The 21,479-nt window shown below is 46.2% G+C and overlaps 1 protein-coding gene across 17 annotated transcripts in view; it reads left to right on the top strand.

The window, feature by feature from the left end:
* The window catches only part of MYT1L (myelin transcription factor 1 like), a 1,655,431-nt gene that overhangs the window by 1,204,673 nt on the left and 429,279 nt on the right, over nucleotides 1-21,479 (top strand). For all 17 annotated transcript variants that reach the window (XR_011260403.1, XM_069606035.1, XM_069606050.1 and 14 more), the window contains one exon: nucleotides 15,578-15,712. Coding sequence is in view for 16 of the 17 variants with exons in the window: in XM_069606035.1 (XP_069462136.1) it covers nucleotides 15,578-15,712 (135 nt within the window). In the remaining variant the exon portion in view is untranslated. The remainder of the gene's footprint in view (nucleotides 1-15,577; nucleotides 15,713-21,479) is intronic.

Genomic DNA, 21,479 nt, shown 5'->3' on the forward strand with positions numbered 1-21,479 from the left:
GACTGGCTGTGATAAACATGCACTATTAGGTGTCTGGTACTGTCTTGCGACCTTGCAGGGCACATTCCTTCTTGGGATAACACATATTACCAACAGATATCGAACAAAGGAAAGTTTCTATGGGAGCTAGTAGCGTGTGTCTCTCTATAATCAGTGCTTGGGCCTGTTCAGGTTTCTTCCTTGGGTCTGTGTTAACCGTGCAGCCATGCAGGGCCGAATGGTTCTAGCATAGCTGCAAAAATGGCACCTACTTATATGTGCGCACTAAGTCTAAACATCTACATTTTGCATAATATAGTGTCCGTGCAGGGTCTCCTAGCACGCCCCCCACCTTGTACATCGCAAGTGTAGTTATGGGATTCGCCTAACTCTAAAGCGCCTAAGGGGGGTGGGAGAGGTTCATTTCCTTCCCAACAGCAGTTCCAGAAACAAAAAGCAAACAGAGGCTCTCTGTGCAAGTACAGTATACTTTCTTTCGGCCTCATCTATTGGCTCCCCAAGATTCAGCCAAGACTCTAAAATGTATCAAGTCTGCTTATAACTTGTAACTCTAAGCAAAGAAGTAAGCAATGCTTACATTTGTTTCATCATTAAGCATGTTAGTGTTATTCAATGAAACTGCTCATGGAATTCTGGACTTAATTTGATTAATTTATTTTTAGGGGTGTTGGGAGGTTTGAATTGGTTGGCCATTTAAAGAACCTGTATTCAATGTATATTTCAGTGTGTGCTGTATAAACACATTCCCCTCACTTGCACTGTGTTTCCAGTCTTTGACATCTATTGTTTTGGTTTGAGGCATTTGACCGTGAAAATGCATGCTCATGTGTTTGCATGTTACATATTGAATGCCTGGAAATGTATCTTACATGTGATGACTATACAAGGGATATGAGGCATTTGCTGGCAAAAGCTGGAAGTACTAGGGAATGTGAGGTACCCCTGGTCTAGACTATGTGGTTGTATTCCTAGCCCCTCTTGACTGCACCAATGCAGCACCTTAGTTAAAATATGATTCTTAATTAAAATACCATTTTACTGCTACATTAGCTATTTGATAATGGAATAATAATTATCTCTATTAAGGGCACAGGACATTATTCCAGGGTTTACCTGCGCTTTATCATGCTGTGTTGTGTAAATGGTAGATTCCTAAGCATGTGTGATGTTACTTCCTGTGATGTCATCGAGCTCAGTGGTCATGTGACATCACATCCTGCCCTGTCAATGAGCGTGTGCCGTCACTCCCACTAATCCTGGTCAATTCACGTCGCTAGAACAGTGCCCCGCTCGTAAGAATGGGAATACAATTCTCCCTCTAGGATCTGTTACCAGTATGTGTCATGTCCAAATGAGCACTAAAGATATATTATTTTGTGTTTATGCAACAGGAGAGGACTAGTTCCACTTTTCACTGGTGTACTGGGTGCACACTGTATTGCGGAAAAAGGCTCTTGGTGCAAATATTTAGAGCTTTGTGTTTCAATTGGACTTATCCTCCTTTAATTCCTTTCATAGTCTTTCCCAGTCTGCACACTGCAGTTTCAATCTATTCATTTTTAGTTTGGGCTATTAGGGGGTGTTTGTGCCACCTTTAAACTGAAACTATTGCACGAGGGTACAGATAGGGAGAAATGGAATATGAGGAGGGACACACGGCCTCTAGGTGTTGTTTGGTTATATTTGCCCATCCATTGACTGCCCATGGCCACGCTAATTCCCATGGCCATTCCTAACCAGTTCCTGCACCTCTCCGCCCAAAACACCTCCTCCTTGGAGCTTGTTGAGCTCACTTTAATCAAGCCTTCTCAGAGTTGATGACTTCATTTGAGATGAAAACCTGCTGCTGGTCTAATATAAATATATTAACCAGATCTGCCTTCAACCATCCGATTTACGAGCACTATGCGTGTCCTTCACTGAAGTCCTGTTGAAAACGAGCATTGGCAAAGCCAACAATTTCAGCTTGTGTATACGATTTAAGCCTTTGCCACGCACTGTTATTAGATGCCCAGGTATTTTCTACCTGCTCCTATCAAGCAAACAAGAAGAGTAAGTGTATATATTCACTGGCAGTTAATACCCCTATGGCTGTGTCTGGTAGGTGCCTTCCCCATGCCTACACAAAAGCCCAAACAGTTGGCATTGCCAATACTTGTTAGAACATACCCTTGCAATTAGGTGATGCCACCGGCGATAATTGTCTAGCAGCAAGCCATGGAATTGGGAAACCCTAGACAGTCACTAGGTGCACGCTCAGTAATATTATTTCAAAATAATGGTACTCAGAAGTCTTCAAAGAGTCAGATACCAGCCCAGAGGAAGATAGTCCACGTTTTGTTGGTTCATTGCCTATGTCCCCAAATAAAGAAATATTTAAAGGTTGGAAAAATGATGTGATGAACGTGTTTCAGAATCTAATCCATCATCAGGACTTCCTCCATATCGCTAGCAAATACATTCATGTGCAGGACCATGGCAAGTTGGCATCTATGATAGGTTTATGATAGGTCATTTATAACGCGCGTAATACCCAGAGGTTTCTAAGCGTAGACCCGTGGATCGAACTTCTGCTGCTCCGTGTCGTCTTGCTTCCAAGGCGAGCACATTACCCCTGAGCTATCCTCCGGAGAAAATGGAAGGTAGCTCACACAAACAAAAGAAATGGAAGGAGGTTCTGAAATTAGTACCTAAACTGCACTCATCTACCGGTAGGAAATCTACATTTCCAAACGTGCCGGAGAAACCTGGGCTCAGGACTTCCTTCAACCAATCAACTGCAAGATCAAAACGAAAACAAAGATTATTTAGTAGCATTAGCATAGCGTCGCCGATGCCAGGTAATGATTCCATTCAACTCAGACACGATCAAAGAGACTGCTATCTTCAGACCAGGCGGCATCTGGAAATGCAAAGCTCCGTGTCTTCTTACCAATATCACACCGTCGCATGATTGCCTAATGACATTCCCCTTATATTGCTGTTCATATTGGAATGCTTGGTAAATGTTTAAGTGTCATAGATAACTCTTTACATTATTGCATGCGTGCATTGCATGTGTTCTCATTCTCCTGTGTGCTTTTATTAAGAAGTGATATTTCAACAAAATTAAATTAATTGATTGGCACCTTCACCAGTGGGCATATGTGGCATCAAGTTAGAAACACACCAATGTCAATGAAATGACACTAAAGTGTGCCTCTGAACCTATTGTGTCATGCATTCTCATTTCCATGTGCATGCAATCTTTACAGTCTGCCTTTAAAATGTACCCCCTGCCTACCCTAACGTCATTCAGGAATACACGATCTGGAAGTATCACCTCTCACACAATATTAGGTATTAATTCAGGAGAACACACTGGAAGGAGCATGCAGTTCATATGTACTGGACCACAGGCTCCACATGGCCCCACAGACCTAGGCCCCACATGGGCAGGGTCTGTCTTGCCAGTGTTTTACATATATTTTAAAAATATAGAATAGAAAAAAAATTACATTTGCGTAGGCATTTCTATTTCAGTCTCTGGAATGCAGGCAGGGGTCTAAAATGGCCTCTGCCTGAACTCTTCTCTCCCCAGCGTCTAATCTCTGAGCATGCAGGTCATACAAAGGTCAAAGTACTGCAGGCAGAGTTCAGACTAAAGAGCATCTGGAGCATCTGGTGCATCTGGCAGACAGGTGCATCAAGGTGGCATAAGGGTAAAACCCCAGTAAGCTTCAAATTGTCCAGGATAATGCCCTGCGAACAGCCACATCTCGGAGGCCAGAAATGCCGCCCACTGGTCAACTTTAAGTTCCTCTCCATCGCCCGCCATTGCCTCTCCTACAATGCTCCTCCATACCTTGTCAGCAAACTCACAGGGCACTCCTCTACAAGACCTCTAATATTGTCTTAGAATCATTGCTCGTCACCCCGAGATTCACCCGGAAAAGGGCAGGTGGCTCCAGTTTCCCGGTCCGGGCTGCGCAATGAACCGTCTTACAGCACCTTCGGGAAGAATCTAAAAACCCACCTCTTCAACTGACTCTTAAAGATTGCATTGTTCTACCCTGCTGCTCCTACCACTGTAACCAGCGCCTAGTTGCCTACAGGTTTGGTGTGCTTTATACACAAATAAATAAATAAATAAATATATATATAAATCTCTTTGGGAGTAATGAATGTGCACTGGGAAGCAGCATTCTCTCGGGTGGCATATCCACATTGCATGTGTTTCTTTTGGTTTGTACTATTAGGTGGTGTTTAAGTGCCACCTACAAGCTGAAATTATTGCGTTGCAGTACAGGTAGCGGATAAATAACACGTGAGGAGGCACACACAACCTGTGGGAGCTGTTTTGTTATTTATCCACCTATTGACGGACCATGGCCATGGTAATCCCTATGGCCCCTTTCCACCCACGACCTGCCACTCCCCCCGTGTCAGCATCCTTCTGCGATCTGTTTCAGATTGGTCTTTCAAGCAGTAACATCAAACTTTAACCTGCCAGTGTTTTTTCTAAGCAGTCTGCTGAGAGGTAATGGCTTAATTCCAGCTGTAAATAGCTACTGGTGGAATAAAAATGTCTTAACCAAGTGTGCCTTGAGCCACTTGATTTATATCTCTTACATACACTGAAATCCTGTTAAAAAGAAGCAACGACAAAGCCAACTGTTTTGGCATGAGGTATTTACTGGCTTCAGATGCCCAGGTATCACTCCGTTGTCCAGCTTTTGCGATCTTATAGCTAGGTAGTACCATTATTTCAGTGCCTGCCAAATGCCTACCCAAAAGCCCAAACTCTTGGCTCTGCCAATCATTGTCTCACCTGCGTGTGCACTTGGCATACAGCTTAAAATGGCATGTGCCTCTGCCCAGACCCTCAGCTTTCCATACTAGAGCTCACGCATTGTCCTCCCAGTGCCATCCCAGGGCCACGCACCCATGACCACGTTTTTATTTTCTCCGGCTTGGCAGCACTGAACACTCTCTCTGAATGCTGCACTCCAAATGATCTAGAGAAATGCTATCTCCTCTTCTGTTTCTAGCGCGCATGTGTGTGCGTGCGTGTGTGAGTGTGTGGAATCTGGGCTTTTTTTCTTTTGCTGTGCCTATTTGTCGCTCTCATCCCAGGGAAGGTTTAAATTAACCCCTGCTGGTATTCCATCCAATTTATTCCAGCGGAATGCGTGAGGGCAATTACTCCCACGCAAACGCAATCTGCATAGCGCGATATCCTGAGAAATGCTGGTCTGGGCTGAGGTAATTCATGCAAAGCACCAGCTGGCAGCCTTTCCGCGCGATAGCCTGCTGCTTCCCCTGCACAGTTAGGAAGATTTCAAACACAATGAAAGTGCTGCTAGAGAACACGCACACAACAGACATGCATAATGAGAAAGTGGAACATATCGAGATGCGTGGACGTATACTACAGCGCCGGGGCAATGGCTGTCTTTTCCCTGCACATGTAGCAGGGCCAGCGTGGGAGAAAGCAGACTGGTCTGTGGGGATGGGGAGCGCAGCAGAGTAGGCTTAAAATGTGGCCAGATTGAAGATCGCGGCACTGGTCAGGGGGGACAGTTGCCGGAAGGCTTCCATGCGAAAATGACTAAAGGAGAGCGCCTCTGGTGGTGGACACCGGTACTGCTTCAACTAAGAGCCACACTGACGCAGGAATGTATTTGTTTATGGTTCTTGTATTCAAGAAGCAAACCAGATCCTTTTGAAAAGAACTGGTTCATGATCAGTGGCGGAGGCATCTTTTGGTGCTGGGGAGAAACGGATGGGGACAGGCAATTAATAGGGCGCCATTGGGAGGCTGGGGGTGCACTGGGCTACCCTCTCCCCCCTATCTCGGCTTCCCTGAAACACACACCTGGTTCCAGCACTGTTCACGATTGCATGGTATAAATACAATACAGCATACACCAATCTGATTGCATGGACAACCGTTCGCTACACTACCAGGCCAGCGGAGAAGGCGCCTTCCATTGGAAGGGGAACATTTTAGGGAAAGGGGCAGATGGAGTGCTTATATGTGTGCTTTTATAAATATTCTTTTGTTATTTCTTTCATCTGTTTCATAGCTGTTGGTTTGCACACTGCAACTACCAATCAGCAGCCCCTGAAATGCGTGGGATATTGCATGGCACCCACACAGTTATAATTGCTTCTCCACACAAAAGCATGGCCTACAGTCTCCCAAAACATCCCAAACTACATCAGATCATGCATTTGTAGAAGTTCATCACAATGTACTCCACGTGGCTTCTCTTTTAAGCTTGATTTTCACCCCTTCGTATCCCAAAACCACCCTGCTCCCCTCTTTTAGCACACCATCACAAATACAGTTGCATAGAGAATTGCGATATTGGTTTGATTATACGGGCAGCTAACACAAATTCCAAACGCAGCCCAAGAGTGATCCAGATTCCCAGTGGATCACTAGAGCCATCCCCATAAAGCTCCAAGCGGCCCTCAAAATCATCCAAGCAGCACTTTTCAGAGGAGTGTTTGCAGACATGCCAGAGAGATTACAGCCCTCCCTCATTGGACGGTGCTCGTAGGCCCACCCAGTATTCCTGACTATAGATCCGGGCCCTTAGTGGCTGGACTGGACGAAGCAAGGGAGTAAGATGGAATGAACTATGTCCTTGGCTGCGTATTGCCAGAGAGACGCAAAATAACGATAACTCAGAAGAGTGAGGAATTAATGAATAAGGGCACTTGTATAGCACTCTTTACCCCGAAGAGCGCTGATCCAAAAGCTAAACACCTAAAAAGCTTTTTTATGAGCAATTGTCAAAGGATAATACATTCTGGATAGGCAGAGATGTCGGGAGCGATGAAGGTTGTTCTGCACCTGCCGCTATGACCAAATAACTGGGGATCTCTCCTTTGAATTGAGTTTGAAGGATGGGCATACAGTGAGGTTCTGCTTCCCGGAAGAAAACACTGTTTCTGGGTATGAAGGTGCCACATTGGTGGCAAGGTATACTTCAAGGCACCAATGTTACATGTTGCTATGAGCCTGCGAAAGGAAGCACTGAGGTAGGGTACGCCATACCCATTTGCTTTCCCAGGGTCTGCAGAAAAGAAAAGCCTTAATACGACCCTCACATGAAGGAAAAAATGATCTATGAAACAATATCACCCTCATTAATAGGAGCTCACTAAAATGCAATGATAGAGTCCCGACACACACCAGACTGGTCACTGCATGCACTATGCACCACAAGGTCTACCTTGGCATGGTTTACCTGCAGCGACACGCTTGCAGCAGCAGCTCAGTCCCGCACTCTGTACCATACAACTGTGACCAGAAAGAACATCTGCATGCAATGAACCATAAATCCAGCCACTCAGATACCTCAGCTGTGCAGAAAATGACTACAGTGCTCCATAGCCATATCAAGGGCAGATAGAAAAAACATGTTTCACATTGTATTGGCATTTCGACCGTCTTAATGAAGAGTACACAGAATTGTGGGTGCCTCTTTCATTAGGGCCCTGAGGAAGTACTCTGGGCATGAAACACGCTGGCCTCTTTCTACTTACACCCTTTCATGGGATGTGCGGCTCCGTAGGAGATGTAATGGCGGCAAGCAAGCATCTCTGGTGGTGGTAAACAAGAGTCCTGTAAAGCCAGATCGGATAAACATTGAATCGATATTTATTAGTAGAAAAGATGGAGATGTGCAAAGATGGGGTTGCCAAGGCAACACTGGGTAAAACTTGAACCATAAGGCCTAATCCCAGGCATCATCCTCAAAGATTTACTCCAGTACTCCTACCCCTCCATGACTCTATGCACTGCACTCTTGAAGGATTTTCATTCCCCCCACCCCCCGCCAGTTGTACATTTAGCACAATATTGCATCTGCACCCCTACACACCACTTCCTTGCTTCCTAGCTGGAATTGTGTTATACGCAATCATTTACATATTTTTTACACATATACAAACATCAACAGCCAGATGATAAACCAAATGAGTGGAGATAGATTCTCAGTTAAAAACTCATATTACATTGTGAACATGGAAAATCAGACCAGCAAATCAGACCTTTTATCATAGGAAAGAGGCCAACCATTAATCGACTTTTAAACAACAAAAAATACTAATGGAAGAAACAATACATTTAAATTGAACATTTTAACTATGGCAAAGAATGAAGGCTACATATTTAGAATCATGGCTTGGAAGATCTTTTTTTTCTAATAAAAGTGTCCCTCACCTGGGTCTGTGCGCTCTATAAATACACCTAATTGCTGAAGGAAGGCGAGTGAAAGCGCAGGCGTGTGCCATCAGAATGCCTCTCTGCAGCTATGTGTCATTTCTAATTTGTAAAGAGAGACAGCTGGCGAGGAGAGTTCAGGCTTCTCACTTGTGTTGCAATGATGCAGTGGAGTCACCGGCATCCTGCAACTGACAGCTTTCCATCAAGCAGCTTTTGATGATTCAATAATATGAGGATATGGAAGAATGTGTGGTGTTATGCTTCTGTTTCATGCTACTGTGAAATGCACGCCAGTGCTAGATATTGCAGTCTACTGGTTACCAACTCCTTCCGTACAATACGGCAGGGGAGCCGGAGCACAAGCCTTAGACACAAAACCAAATGAGGGGAAACTCCAGGCACAGATTCATTGTTTTGTTGTACAGGATCTTTAATACTAAATCATTGTTTTCATGCTTTCGAGCATTTTCAAATCAAGAAACCACATTGCTTTCTGTAAGACAAATCCAAAATTAAAGGAATTAAGCATGAGGTGGTTTAGAATTCGATACAACTCAGAAGCTAGACATAATATTAGAAAGTGACGATGTGAGGTTTAAATAAAAAGAAAACATCGTCAATTTCAGTGTGAAAATTGTAAGGGGTGTAGAGATGGATATTTAAGTACTTGAACACGTCACCAGCAAGACGCTGATAGTCTGCATCAACAAAGTGTCACTGTCACATGCTGCGGGTGCAACACCCGAGTGGGCCTCATTAAGAGTGTGGCGGTCCGGAATCAAGGGTCCCGGTAAGCTTAGGGGCACCTTTGTTTTCCAGACCGCCACACTACAGGTCTGCCTGCTGGGGCCGCTGCACCCGACAGGGCTGACCCTGCCGGTGGCAGTGGGCCAGCAGGCGAAGTTGCCATGGAAGCACCGACACCATTAGCAACCGTACCAGTGCTTCCGAGTCCCCATTCCCATGGGGACTTAAAAAACCTGCCGCCTGAATTCCCGCTCCGCTGGTACTTGCAATGTCCCGGTGGCATTGGGAAGTCAGGTGGATCCGGTGTTAGAGGGTCGGCCGCAACCCGCCGATCACACTGGCGTGTTACAGCCGACCTCGTAATGAGGCCCACTGACAAAAGTCACATGGGAGCACAGGGAAGAGTGTAGAGTGACTGGGTGCTAGTCAGAGGAACAGGGAACGGTGCCCGATGATCTGTCTGGGCATTCTTTCCACAGGCTACTTACTGTGGGTTTGAGGAAAGGCATGGGAGATTAAGGGGGGATCCTTGTAAAGAAAAAGACAAGAGAACAACATTGACAGAGCCTCAGTAATGCAGGAGGTGGGAACGAGAATGGATAGCAGACTCAGTGGTAGCCCACAAGAAGAATGCAGCGGTAAGACCCCCAATCCAAATGAATAGAGGAGCAGGTGTCACTGCAGGGTAAGGTGATAGCCAATAGGGCATAATTAGAGGAGCAATCAGTAGTAACAGCCTCATTTTGCTTAATGTAGAGAATCTGGCAGAGAGTCCCCTACCACTCCCACTGCGCTGCAGGGTTCCGCCACTAGATTTTCATTATGTTCCTCATGGTAACAAGCAGGCATTGGAATCCAGGTGATCTGATGGTCAGAATCTGGCAAGAGTGCCCTACTACTGGCCTACCCCCTACCTACCCCTACTACTGGCCTACCTCCTACCTACCCCCTACCTACCCCCTACCTACCCCCTACTACTGGCCTACCCCTTACCCCCTACCTACCCCCCTCACCACTCTGTCTCATCCTCATGGCTATCTCCTCCTTTCACTTTCCTTCACCCCCTCACTCCCACCCTACTCACCACCGCATCACATCAACCAGACGTCCCAACCTCACCTACCCGCAACTAGCTTTCACCCAACCCAACTCCATCGACGTTGCCCTTTGGAACGCCAGATCATTCTGCAGCAAGACTACTGCTATCCTTGACCTATTCCTACTCCTCAACCTTCACTTCCTCAGTATCACCGAAACATGGACCCCCCCTCATAATACTTCTGTTCCAGCATCCCTCACTTCTTCCTCCTCCTCTTTCGCCCATGTTCCACGACCCTCAGGCCGAGGAGGTGGCATTGGCCTTCTCTTTTGTCCCAACTGCCTTCCTTCTTCCTGTCCCTCCCCTCTCCCAGTCCTCCCCTCCTTTGAGTTCATGTACAAAATCTTTAACTCCCCGCATGCCATATCTTTCCTTATTATTTACTGTCCTCCTGGCTCCCTTGGTTCCTTGAATGAGGACATTGATCACCTCTTCAGCCTCATCACCCCCAGTCCTTCCCCTTTAATCGTCCTGGGCAACTTTAATCTCCGCCTTTCCTCCAACCCACCCTTTTCCCCTCTCTTACCTATTCTTGACTCCTACCTTCTTACCCCTCTTCCTTCCCCACCCACTCACCTTTCTGGCTCCACTCTTGATCTCATCTTTACCTCATCATTTACTGGTTCTCCTATCTCCTCCCTACCCAATTATCTCTTCGACCACTCCTTACTCTCTGTATCACTCTCTCCCCTCCCTCCCCTCCCCTCTCCCCCATCCACCACCCCCTTTTACCAACATGATCTACGCAACTTTGACCCCTCTCTCTTCCTTGCTTCCTGCTCCCCTTCCCTTCCCCCTCACCCCCATTTGTCCTCTCTCTCAGCCAATGATGCATCTTCTACCCTAACCACTTCCCTCTCTTCTACTCTCAATCTTCTCCACCCTCTCTCTCCTTTCCGCCCCTCCTGCAATGCTGCCCAACTTTGGCTCTCTTCTCAACTCACCTCCATGCATCGCATCCTCAGACACCTTGAACGGCACTGGTTAAAACACCCCTCCCCTTCTCATCAATCTTCCTACTACTCCTATCATACCCTCTATGACAGCTGTCTTCACTCTGCCAAGCGATCGTACTTCTCTGACTTACTCCACTCCCAATCCTCCCACCCCCGCAGAATTTTCCAAACCCTAACACGTCTTCTCTCTCCCCCCCTACCACTTACCACTCCATTGCCTCTCCTCTCACTGCCACCAACTTTGCCAACTTCTTTTCTGATATAGTTATCAACCTTCGCCAAGAAATTCTCGACTCCCCTTCCTATTCTCCCCGTCACCTCATCCCTCTCTCCCGCCTTCCACCATGTCCTCCTTTACTACTGTAACCTACTCAGAAGTGTCCCTCCTTTTATATAAAACTCACCCTACTGCCTCTCCCTCCGACCCCATCCCCACCTCCCTCATTCCTAAAATCTACACCCTCCTCATTCCCTACATCACATCCTTTTTCAACTCCGGTCTATACACCTCTACCATTCCTTCTTCATTCAAGCATGCCACTATCATCCCTATCCTGAAAAAGCCATCTGCCAATCCCCACCTTGTCTCCAACTTTTGCCCCATTACCCTCTTGCCCTTTCTATCTAAACTCCTTGAACGTATTGTCTATTCTCAACTCTCCTCCTTCGTTTCTACCCACTCTCTTCTCCCCCTACTCAATCTGGCTTCCACCCTCTCCACTCTACAGAAACTGCGCTCACCTATGTCCTCAACTCACTCCTATCGGCCCACTACTCAAAACACTCCTCCATGCTCATTCTTCTCGATCTATCAGCTGCCTTTGATACTGTTGATCATCCTCTACTTCTTAACACCCTCTCTTCCTTTGGCTTCAGAGACTCTGTCCTCAATTGGCTCCTCTCCTACCTATCCAACCGCACCTTTTCACTCTCCTGGGGAGTTTGCACCGCGCCTACCTATCCTCGCAACCACGGCGTCCCACAAGGTTCTGTCCTTGGCCCCAATCTCTTCTCACTCTATACTTCCTTCCTAGATCCAATCATCTCCTCCTTTGGTATATCTCACCATTTCTATGCAGACGATACCCAGCTATTCCTTTCCTTCTCTTCCTTCTCCCCCGACACCCATCTCAAGCTCTCCTCCTGTCTTTCCGCTGTCAAATCTTGGATGTCCTCCCACTTTCTGACCCTCAAAATTCCGACAAAACTGAAGTCATTTTCTTCCCAGCTAACACTCTGCCCACCTCTCCTCCTCCACACATTCTCTTTTCCTCTTCCCAACTCCCCATGCCCGCAATCTTGGCCTTCACATCGACTCCAACCTCTCCCTCTCCCACCACATCTCCCTCACCGCCCGCTCTTGCCGCTTCCACCTCTATAACATTTGTAAAGTCCGTCCCTTCCTTACTTTCCATGCTGCTAAACTCCTCATTTCCTCCCTCATCTTCTCTAGACTCTTCTACTGCTCCTCTCTATTCTTCGGTCTCCCCTCCTCCCATCTCTCAAATCTATCTACCACTCCGCTATCCGCGTGCTTTGTCTTCTCTCTCCTCATGATCACATCTCCTCTTCTCTCGCCTCTCTAAGCTGACTCTCCTTCCACTCCCTTCTCAAATTCAACTTCCTCTACCTTGTCCTTAAATCCCTCTATGGTCTCTCCCCACCTTACCTTTCCTCTCTCCTCACCTTCCATTCCCCCGTCCACTTCGTTCTGCTGATCTCTTCCTTCTCACCTCTCCTCCCCTACCCTGTGCCCCATCCCATCTCAGATATTTTCAACTTCTCGCCCCTTTCCACTGCAACCGTCTTCCCCTCTCCACATGCTCCATCTCCTCCTGCTCCTCCTTCCCACTTCTCTCAAGTCTTACCTCCTCCAATCTCCATCATAATACCTGAGCTATCTCTTTCACGTTGGTCCTACATCGCTTCCTACATTTTTACTACCTCCCCCACCTCGGTCCCATTCCAGTCATGTAATACCTTACTGCTTATGTAAATTGTTCTAAGTACTGTTTTCTGATACTTTTTTCATTGTTGCTAATGCTTGTTATGTATCTTTTGTCCTCATGTAAAGCGCTTTGGATTTAAGCGCTATATAAATCCTAATAAAATACAAATACAAATACTGGCAATGGGGTGCAGGGCCTCGCCGCTCGATTCTCATCATATGCCCATGATATTAAGCAGGCATTGGAATCCACATGGTCTCTGAGCTCCCAGCTCTGTCTATTCCACATGCAGAAAACCTTTTCGGATCTCTGCCATTCGTTGCTGCACAAATGATAACGATCAGTCATGGCGGCCAACAGGAAAAAATGTGGTGGCCGCTGTTACAGCGGGTCCCCATAGCCTCTGCTCGCTAATATCACATTCTTAAAAGCTGGCAGTCCATTGGGGTCCCTGCCTCTCTGCGCACATCGACACACTGAGATAAGATGCAGCTAGATTCCTTGCACGGCTAGGGAAACACACACAGCAGAATTTCCACTGGACCATCCCTTCCATAATGGTGTGATTGAAGGAAAGATTGCTCTGTAGGTTTCCCCATCTGTGCACCATATAGCACGCTCGTGAACCAGGGGCGCCTCCAACTGGTGGCCAAGGTCGCACTGATCTGTGCATGGACAGTAATAATATGCCCAGTTCAGTGTGAAAAAAAAGCATTTCTTTGTGTTCTTTTTTCTTGCTGCTGGCCCAGCCCGCAATGGACTGGACTGAGAGTCAGAGAGGCACGGTGGCCCTGCCCTCCATTGATGATCGCACATGCTCAGTGCCAGTGGACCGACCCGGAAATAAACACAGCCTGACCGTGTGCATTTCTGCTTTGGCTCACGCTGGCTCAGGCTGTGTTCCATCCAGGCGACGGCATTGGACAGGGTACTGGATTTTGCATTAATACTGTCTCCGATCAAGATTACAAACTGGTTTTCAAATCGGGATTTTTTTTACATAACCGTAAACAGCCATCTGGACATGGTATGTATTACTGCGATTGTAGATAAGCTGTGCCAAACAGTAACATCGTGGAAGTTTGCAGAGAAGCAAAGGCTTCATAGCAGCGATTGACGGGGGCTTTGTGGCTGGATAGAAAACTATATGAACTACCTGCAGGTATAGTGTAATGAGCTTCTCCATGTCCCTAACTTCAAGGCTACCAGTGACTGCTTCAACGGAATAGCAATGTATAGTTTGGCTTTATGAAGAATAATGCCCACACGTATCCAGCAGCCTGGATTTTCATACCTCTGCCACTTACACTGCCTATATAATGCACAGCGGGCATGCATTATCCCCTATGCCGCTCCCAGTCTATTCCCTAGGGGTAGCAATAGCCGAGGAGTGAGTGGATTTCTGTACAGGCAATATATAGATATATTAAAGGAGCCTGTATTGCTACAAGTCTATATTAATATGTTCCATGAACAAAGTAAATTGACTATTTTACAACAGTGGACACGGAAAAATGACATGTGTATATGATGTAGGTTTCCTCTTGACACATGTACATGTTGCTTTTAAAAACATTGCTCAGAAAGTCCTGAGGAGGGGGGCAAGAGGTCCCCTATGGCTCCCCTAAACTTGTTCAGCCAACTCGCCTCGGAGATCCTATTGCAACCTGTAGCCATTGGTTTAAATCCCAACAGGGCCGGCCAAGCACCCTCCAATGTCCATAAAATGAGTACCTGAGCTGGCTTATTATATCCTTCACAGAGCGTTTTCCAATGGGGTTTTCCTATTATAAAATGCTTCTGTGAATTAGGCCCTTAGAATACAGAGCGGGTGAAATTCAGAGCCAAACACTACATAAAGGACCCATGGGGGCTTCAAGCTTCTCTAAAGTGTCCGTGAGTGTTCACACTCTAAGGATTAAATGTGATATCAAGATTCCAGGAGAGCCATGCCATCGGCCAGTTCTGATGTCATAAACAAACACTACAGTACAGCTGTACAGTTTTCCAATCACATTCAGAAGCTTAGAATAGGATCTGCAATTTTCGGCGCTATCACTAGCAGCAGGCATCACTGCTGTTATGCCCAGCCCGGGCCCAGCTCGGAGAGCCGTGTATTTACTTAAACAAATACACCGCTCTCTGAGGTGAGAAAACAGGCATTGAAGTGAAGGGTAGAGGCCGAGGATAAAAGCCAGCTAGCCCATGAGTAGGACTCCCTCCACCCCCTTGTTGCACCTAAAGGCTTAACTGCTGGCTCAGCTTTTACATGGCCCATGCTTTCAATAATTACCATAATCCAAAAAAAAGTATATTTGTGTGCATGCGGGGATTGTATGTATGTATGTATGCATGCATGTATGAATGTATGCATGTATGCATTACATCGTGTCGGCAGTGCAAAGTCACTTTGAACCGGGCAAATATTCCATGAATCGGGCCCTGTGTCTCTCCTGCTGCTTTTGCTCAAACTATCCCTTGGTAACGGGGAAGGACCTGATCGTTCTTTGGTATTTGACATTTGTATTTGCTCTTGAGATAAGGCTGTTTCTTCCATGACACCCTGTGCACTGTAATTGACATGATATGTTTATGGAAATTATAGATCACTCAAGAACGGAGAAGAAGGAAAGCAAATGCCCGACCCCAGGCTGCGACGGAACGGGTCACGTGACTGGACTGTATCCCCATCACCGGAGTTTATCGGGGTGCCCGCATAAAGACAGAGTGCCTCCAGAAAGTAAGTCTACATCAGTGAATGGACATTTCTCTGAGCAAGTCACTCTTCTGCGGGTGCCGTATGCCATATGCAGTGTCTCTTCCAGTGTGTTGTTTACCACTCGTCAACTCTGTTCTGCAACTTGTGAGATGTCCCACTCTTCCAGCTCTGCCATGAAGGCGCCCACGCCAGTGTTTACATGTGAAGGCAATGTTTGAAGCTGCATACTCTGCTTTCCAAATGACTGCCAAGTACTTCCTCTCCAGTCGCTGAAGAGGGATGCACCATTGCGACAGGCAGGCTAATTTAATAAGAGGCTGGGTGATTGCTGATTTAAATTTGTTCATGGAGCACAGCGTGTCATATGAGCGTCATTAATACTTCGGCCGAAACTGATTGACTAATTATGTTCTGGGAGGACGAGTTGGTTCAATAGTTTGGCAAAGTAAGTAACTCGACTGAACATTTCCATTTACACCCTGGACCACTGTGGCAGTGATTATAAAATGACTGTTTAATGACCCCTGTCTAATGAATGGCTATTGCCAATCCTCTGGCTAGCAGGTCTTTCCAGGCCAGGAACGCGTTAAACAATGGCCACCTAGATAAGCCAACACATGAATGGTGCATAGAGGTTGCATGGTGCCTCCATGAACTGTTATACACTCCAGCCAGTGGAGTAACGTTGCTGAAAATGTTGGGGGGAGGGGACATGACATCTGAAGAAAAGGTGCCCCAACCAAATGAATGGTGACAAAAAGGTGTGCCATGAAAGTTGGGGGGGGCAAACACCCCTGCCCCCCCCTAAAATTACACCCATGACTTCTGCGTCCCACCACTGCATCATGGCATGCGGTGGGCACCTACGGAGGAGCTCCACAGGATAGGTTCATAGGAGGCAAACGTATGTTTCCCATACATTACTATTTCCATTTCTGTTTTCTTTAAATTAAGGGTGTGCATTAAATTAAGGGTGTGCATAAAGGCCTTGCGTAATAAAGAGTTACGCAAGGACTTTAAATTAAAATCAATTACACTTTAAATTAAAATCAGTTACACTTTTAGGCCTTAAAGGCCTTTAAGGACTTTAAGGACTTTAAATTAAAATCAATTACACTTTAAATTAAAATCAATTACACTTTTAGAAAGAGCTTAAAAAGGATATGTACACTGTATGAAAAGTCAATCAGTAGAAACGATTCTTGCACACTGCCCAAAACAACGAGACTTTCACCTGGGACCTGGAATCCGCTGGTGGGCATTTCAGTGGGCACCACATGCACAGCTTCATACCAGGGCAATGTATGGCCAAGGGCGTTGGAGAGAGTGAGCAGATGGGCGCTGAGCAATGCTATCAGGAAACGTCACTGTTTAAGGGGCCCAAGCTAGTTTGCAGTTACTGGGGTCCAAAGCCCTACAAAGTTAAATAATCCTCTACTCCAGCATGTAAGGATACCAACAGGAGTTTCAGTCATGACGCCTCGATACCTCAATTTGATTTTCATCCCATTACGATGAGCGAGCTTCAAAAAATCATTAAACGCATGAAACCCTCTCAATGCAGAGGAGATGCTTGCTCCTCGATGATCATAAAGAAATGTCCCCCACGGCTCCTTGAAGCATTATGTATATTCATAAACACTTCCTTAAAGGAAAACAGCGTCCCAGATGTGATTAAATCCACGATGGTCACTCCCATTCGCAAAAAAACGGGCCTGCCAATGGACAACCCGCTTAACTTTCGACCTATATCTAATACTCCGTTCCTATTGAAAATCTTAGATAGGGTGGCATATGGCCAACTGGCAGAACACTTGGAGAAATACCCCATTTTCCACCCTAAGCAGTCAGGCTTTCGGAAAAAATTTGGGATGGAAACAGCGCTTTTAGAGCTTAAAATTAAACTCTTGGGAGATATGGATAAAAAGGGTTTGTCTTTAATAATCTCCTTAGATCAATCAGCAGCCTTTGATCTGATTGAACACTCTATTCTTATTCCCAGATTACAAGATGTGGCCAATCTCTCGGTCTCGGCAGCACAGTGGGTTCAGTCTTTCCTGGAGCATAGAGTCTGCTCGGCTTCGGCAGAAGCCACTCCTATATCGGTGCCATATGGAGTCCCCCAAGGGGCGAGCATTTCACCTTGTCTATACAACCTCTTTATGGCACCTTTCTTCTTCATGCTAGAAGAGGAGGGGGTCATTTTCTCAAATTATGCGGATGACACTCAATGTGTCATCTCATTAACAGGACACCACGAGAGGGACGAGTTTGAGGTAAATAGAATTTTCACATTAATTGAACGGTGGAAAACGGTGGATGTTGGAAAATGTCCTTGCCCTGAACCGTAGCAAGACAGAGCTACTGATCGTTGGTAGTCCAAGGGCTCTAAAAAATCTTGATATAGCTTACAACTCCTTCAAACTAGGAATTGACATCATCTCTACATTACCAAAAACAAAAACCTTAGGAGTTACCCTGGATTCTACCTTAAGTATGAAGGCTCATGTTTCCACGGTTGTGTCGGGAGTAGCTTACTATGTTAAGCTCCTCTTCCATCTAAGGCCTATGATTTCACAGGAGTGCGCAGAAACTATTGCCAGGGCAATAATCGGGGCAAAGTTGGATTACTGCTGCAGTCTTCATCTAGGCATTAGTCAATTTGAATTACGCAGATTGCAGGTTGTTCAGAACTGGGCAGTTAGAGTAGTTCTTAGACTCCCTAAGTATAGTCATATAACTGAGGCTAGAAGATCTCTTCATTGGCTTCCTATAGAAGCCTGGATAGTCTTCAGAGTTCTGGTTATCACCTTTAAGTGTAGGCAACAAGTTGTGCCCATTTACCTACAGAATCACATAAAAGAGAAATCTAACCAACAATCCCTTAGATCAGGAACACATAACTTGATTGTGTAGCCCAGAAGCAGGACTGCTAAGGCAGAAAACGGGGCTTTCAATGTCAGGGTTCCTTCCCTCTGGAATACATTTCCTGACCGATTAAGGCATCAGAATTCCTTGCAAGTCTTTAAGAAAGAACTTAAATCACATCTCTTTGCCTAATCTAAAATAAGAGAACTACTGGTTATGAGTTCTCGTTCTATCATTACCTAGTACCTGCAATTTGATCTCTAGGGTTGATGCAGCTGTATACATGCGGCAGTCCCCCTTTTAACCTCTTACCTTCTGCTCCTAAGAGGAAGATGTGTTTTGTGTCCTATTGTTGTATACTACTTGTCTGTTTGATCTGCGCCTTTATGCCTGAGGGCCAATAGTGCGCACTATAAATGTAATGTAATAATGTAATGTAACTTAAAGTTTCATGAGCCATGATAGGTAACTTGTATGTGAGTCTGAATATCACACCGACCTAAGTGCAATCGCGAGGAATTGCTGTGTATGAAGGAATGTAGCCATTAAAGCAATTCAAGAGACAGCAGTCTCCTGGGCAAATGCAGGCCAAGCACTCCCAGCCCTTCAGGCCTTTGTGCTTGCCAAAGGAGGTACCATTGCAGTGCTTAAAAGTGGGGGCAGTGCAGGGAAAATCAGTGTATTAATATTGAGAGTCAGAATGCCAATGCAGATATGATATGATAGGTTATTTATAACGCACTTAATACCCAGAGGTTTCTAAGCGCGAACCCGGGTATTGAACCAGTGTTGCTCCGTGTTGTCTTACTTCCCTGCCGAGCATGTTGCCCCTGAGCTATCCTCACGAGATGCTACTGCCCCCTCCATCCTACGCTTCAAGAATGACCTGAGGAGACTAATCTTCAAATCTCATCTTGCCAATCACGGATGGCTAGACTGAAGCCTACTGAACCCCCGTTGGCGATCCCCTCTCCTATTCTCTCTCTTTGCCCTCCCAGATCCTCAGCTCCCGTGACCCTACTTGTTAGCCTCTAGGCGCATCCCCTTTGTACACTATTGCTCCTGAGCTAGGGTTATGGTTAATAAATCCCATGCATACATCCCATACTTAAGAGTGAAAAGGGGAGCATTTGTGATAAGGTTAAGCTGGCAGTTCAATGGGGAACAGAAAACAGAGTCTATTAAAGGTTTATGACATTCAAGTCAATAGTGCTGGACAGACAGTCCACAATCCTTCAAAGCATTCCCAGTGGTATTTTTCATTGGTGATAGGATCATGTGTCAGGCCAAGCTTCAATTGGACCAGTTTGCGATGAAGTGAGGGTATGGCACACTGACCAAATGCCAACTCAGAAGGAATTCTGGTGCTTCTAACCGGCCTGGCAGCGGGACCTTCACTGATTATCTAATTCCCTATACTGCGCCTATCCCTCACATGAGGGCACAGACAGGGAGCTCAGGTGAAGTGCATGTTTATTCACCATCTACAAAACTCTCACAAACCCCTCCTCTTTCTGCCCCCATTCTTGGCTTCCCTCCTGTCTCATCCAGTTCTGATTCCCTCTTCTGGCCAGCCTCCAAAACAACAATGTTGATGGGCAGTTGTTTGGGTGAAGGACAACATTACAACCCCCCCTCCCCATTTAAACCAGTAGCCATTGTCATCCCATTTTTTCAACAAGTCTGTGGGGTCAGGTATTCACTCTCTGAGACCTCTCTAGTCACAAAGTACCTCCCTGCCTGTGAGAGCTCACGTCTGTGTCTTTCTGCATCACTCTCCACCTCTTCTCCATCACTGTGATAGGATAAGTCTGAATCATAATTTTCCAGCTCAGTCTCACTTTGGGCATTCATTGCCCAATCACTTGGCTCCAGCCTCTTGAAGTGTGAAGGGGTCCTGGCCACCTGGAAATATCCCTTTTCCGCTGTTAACATGGCCCACTTCTTCTGGGTGACCACCATGGGATCGACCTGAAATGCAGTGGTTTATTTGTGAGTCTTGGGCTGGCACACTAATACTGTGTCACCTATCATAATGTCTGACTCCTTTGCATGTCTCCTGACATCAGCATAGACCTTCATCTTGTCTTTCTCCTTTCCATCTTGATTTCTCATGCTTTTGTTTTCGTGGAAAGCTTCTGTGAGCTTCGTGATGTGTGGTATCCCGGTCCTTATGTTTTGTCCAAACATCAGTTCTGAAGAACACTTCCCCATGGTGCTATGCGGTGTGTTCTGGTACTCCCACAGTAGTTGATATAGTAATTGATAGTAATTGCTCAAACGGCTTGCTTGTCAGGTACACAATTTGAGGATTCTGGTTAGGTTACCCAGGATCCTTTGCACTGTCCCATTTGCCTGAGTCCACAGTGGTGTGACTCGGGGATGCTTGAACCCCATATATGCTGCAAAGATCCTGGAGTATTGGCTGGTGAATGGGGGTGCTCTTTCGGATGCGAGTGTCCGTGGGATGCCATACGCTGTGAACATTTTGTCAAGTGTGGGTATGACGTGTCAAGTCGCGGTGGATGCTACCGCCTGTGCCTCTGGGAATCTCGAGTATTCAGCGAGCCACTTGTACATAGTGCCTACCTTCTACAGGCCCATAGAAATCGATAGCCACCTATTCCCAAATCTTGCAGGTAGTTGCATCATCTGAAGAGGCTCATGTCACGTGTGAGGAGTTGAGTTATGACACAGCAGGTGTGTTTACTCTACTTGGCCAATGAGTTGCAGGAACCACACCTTTTGCCGCAGCAGGCGTGTTGGTGATACAATGCCCCAATGTCCTTCATGTGCAAAGTCAATCACTGGATGTCTCAAAGCTGCTGGCACAAGGAGTGTGGTGCCTTTTACCGACAGTCGATCTTTGGAGACGGGTAATTCATCCTTCACCAAGAACAAGTTATTTTCGAGTGACTGG

This window comes from Ambystoma mexicanum, chromosome 4p, assembly GCF_040938575.1.
Source record: "Ambystoma mexicanum isolate Mex_15411 chromosome 4p, UKY_AmexF1_1, whole genome shotgun sequence".
Lineage (NCBI taxonomy): Eukaryota > Metazoa > Chordata > Amphibia > Caudata > Ambystomatidae > Ambystoma > Ambystoma mexicanum.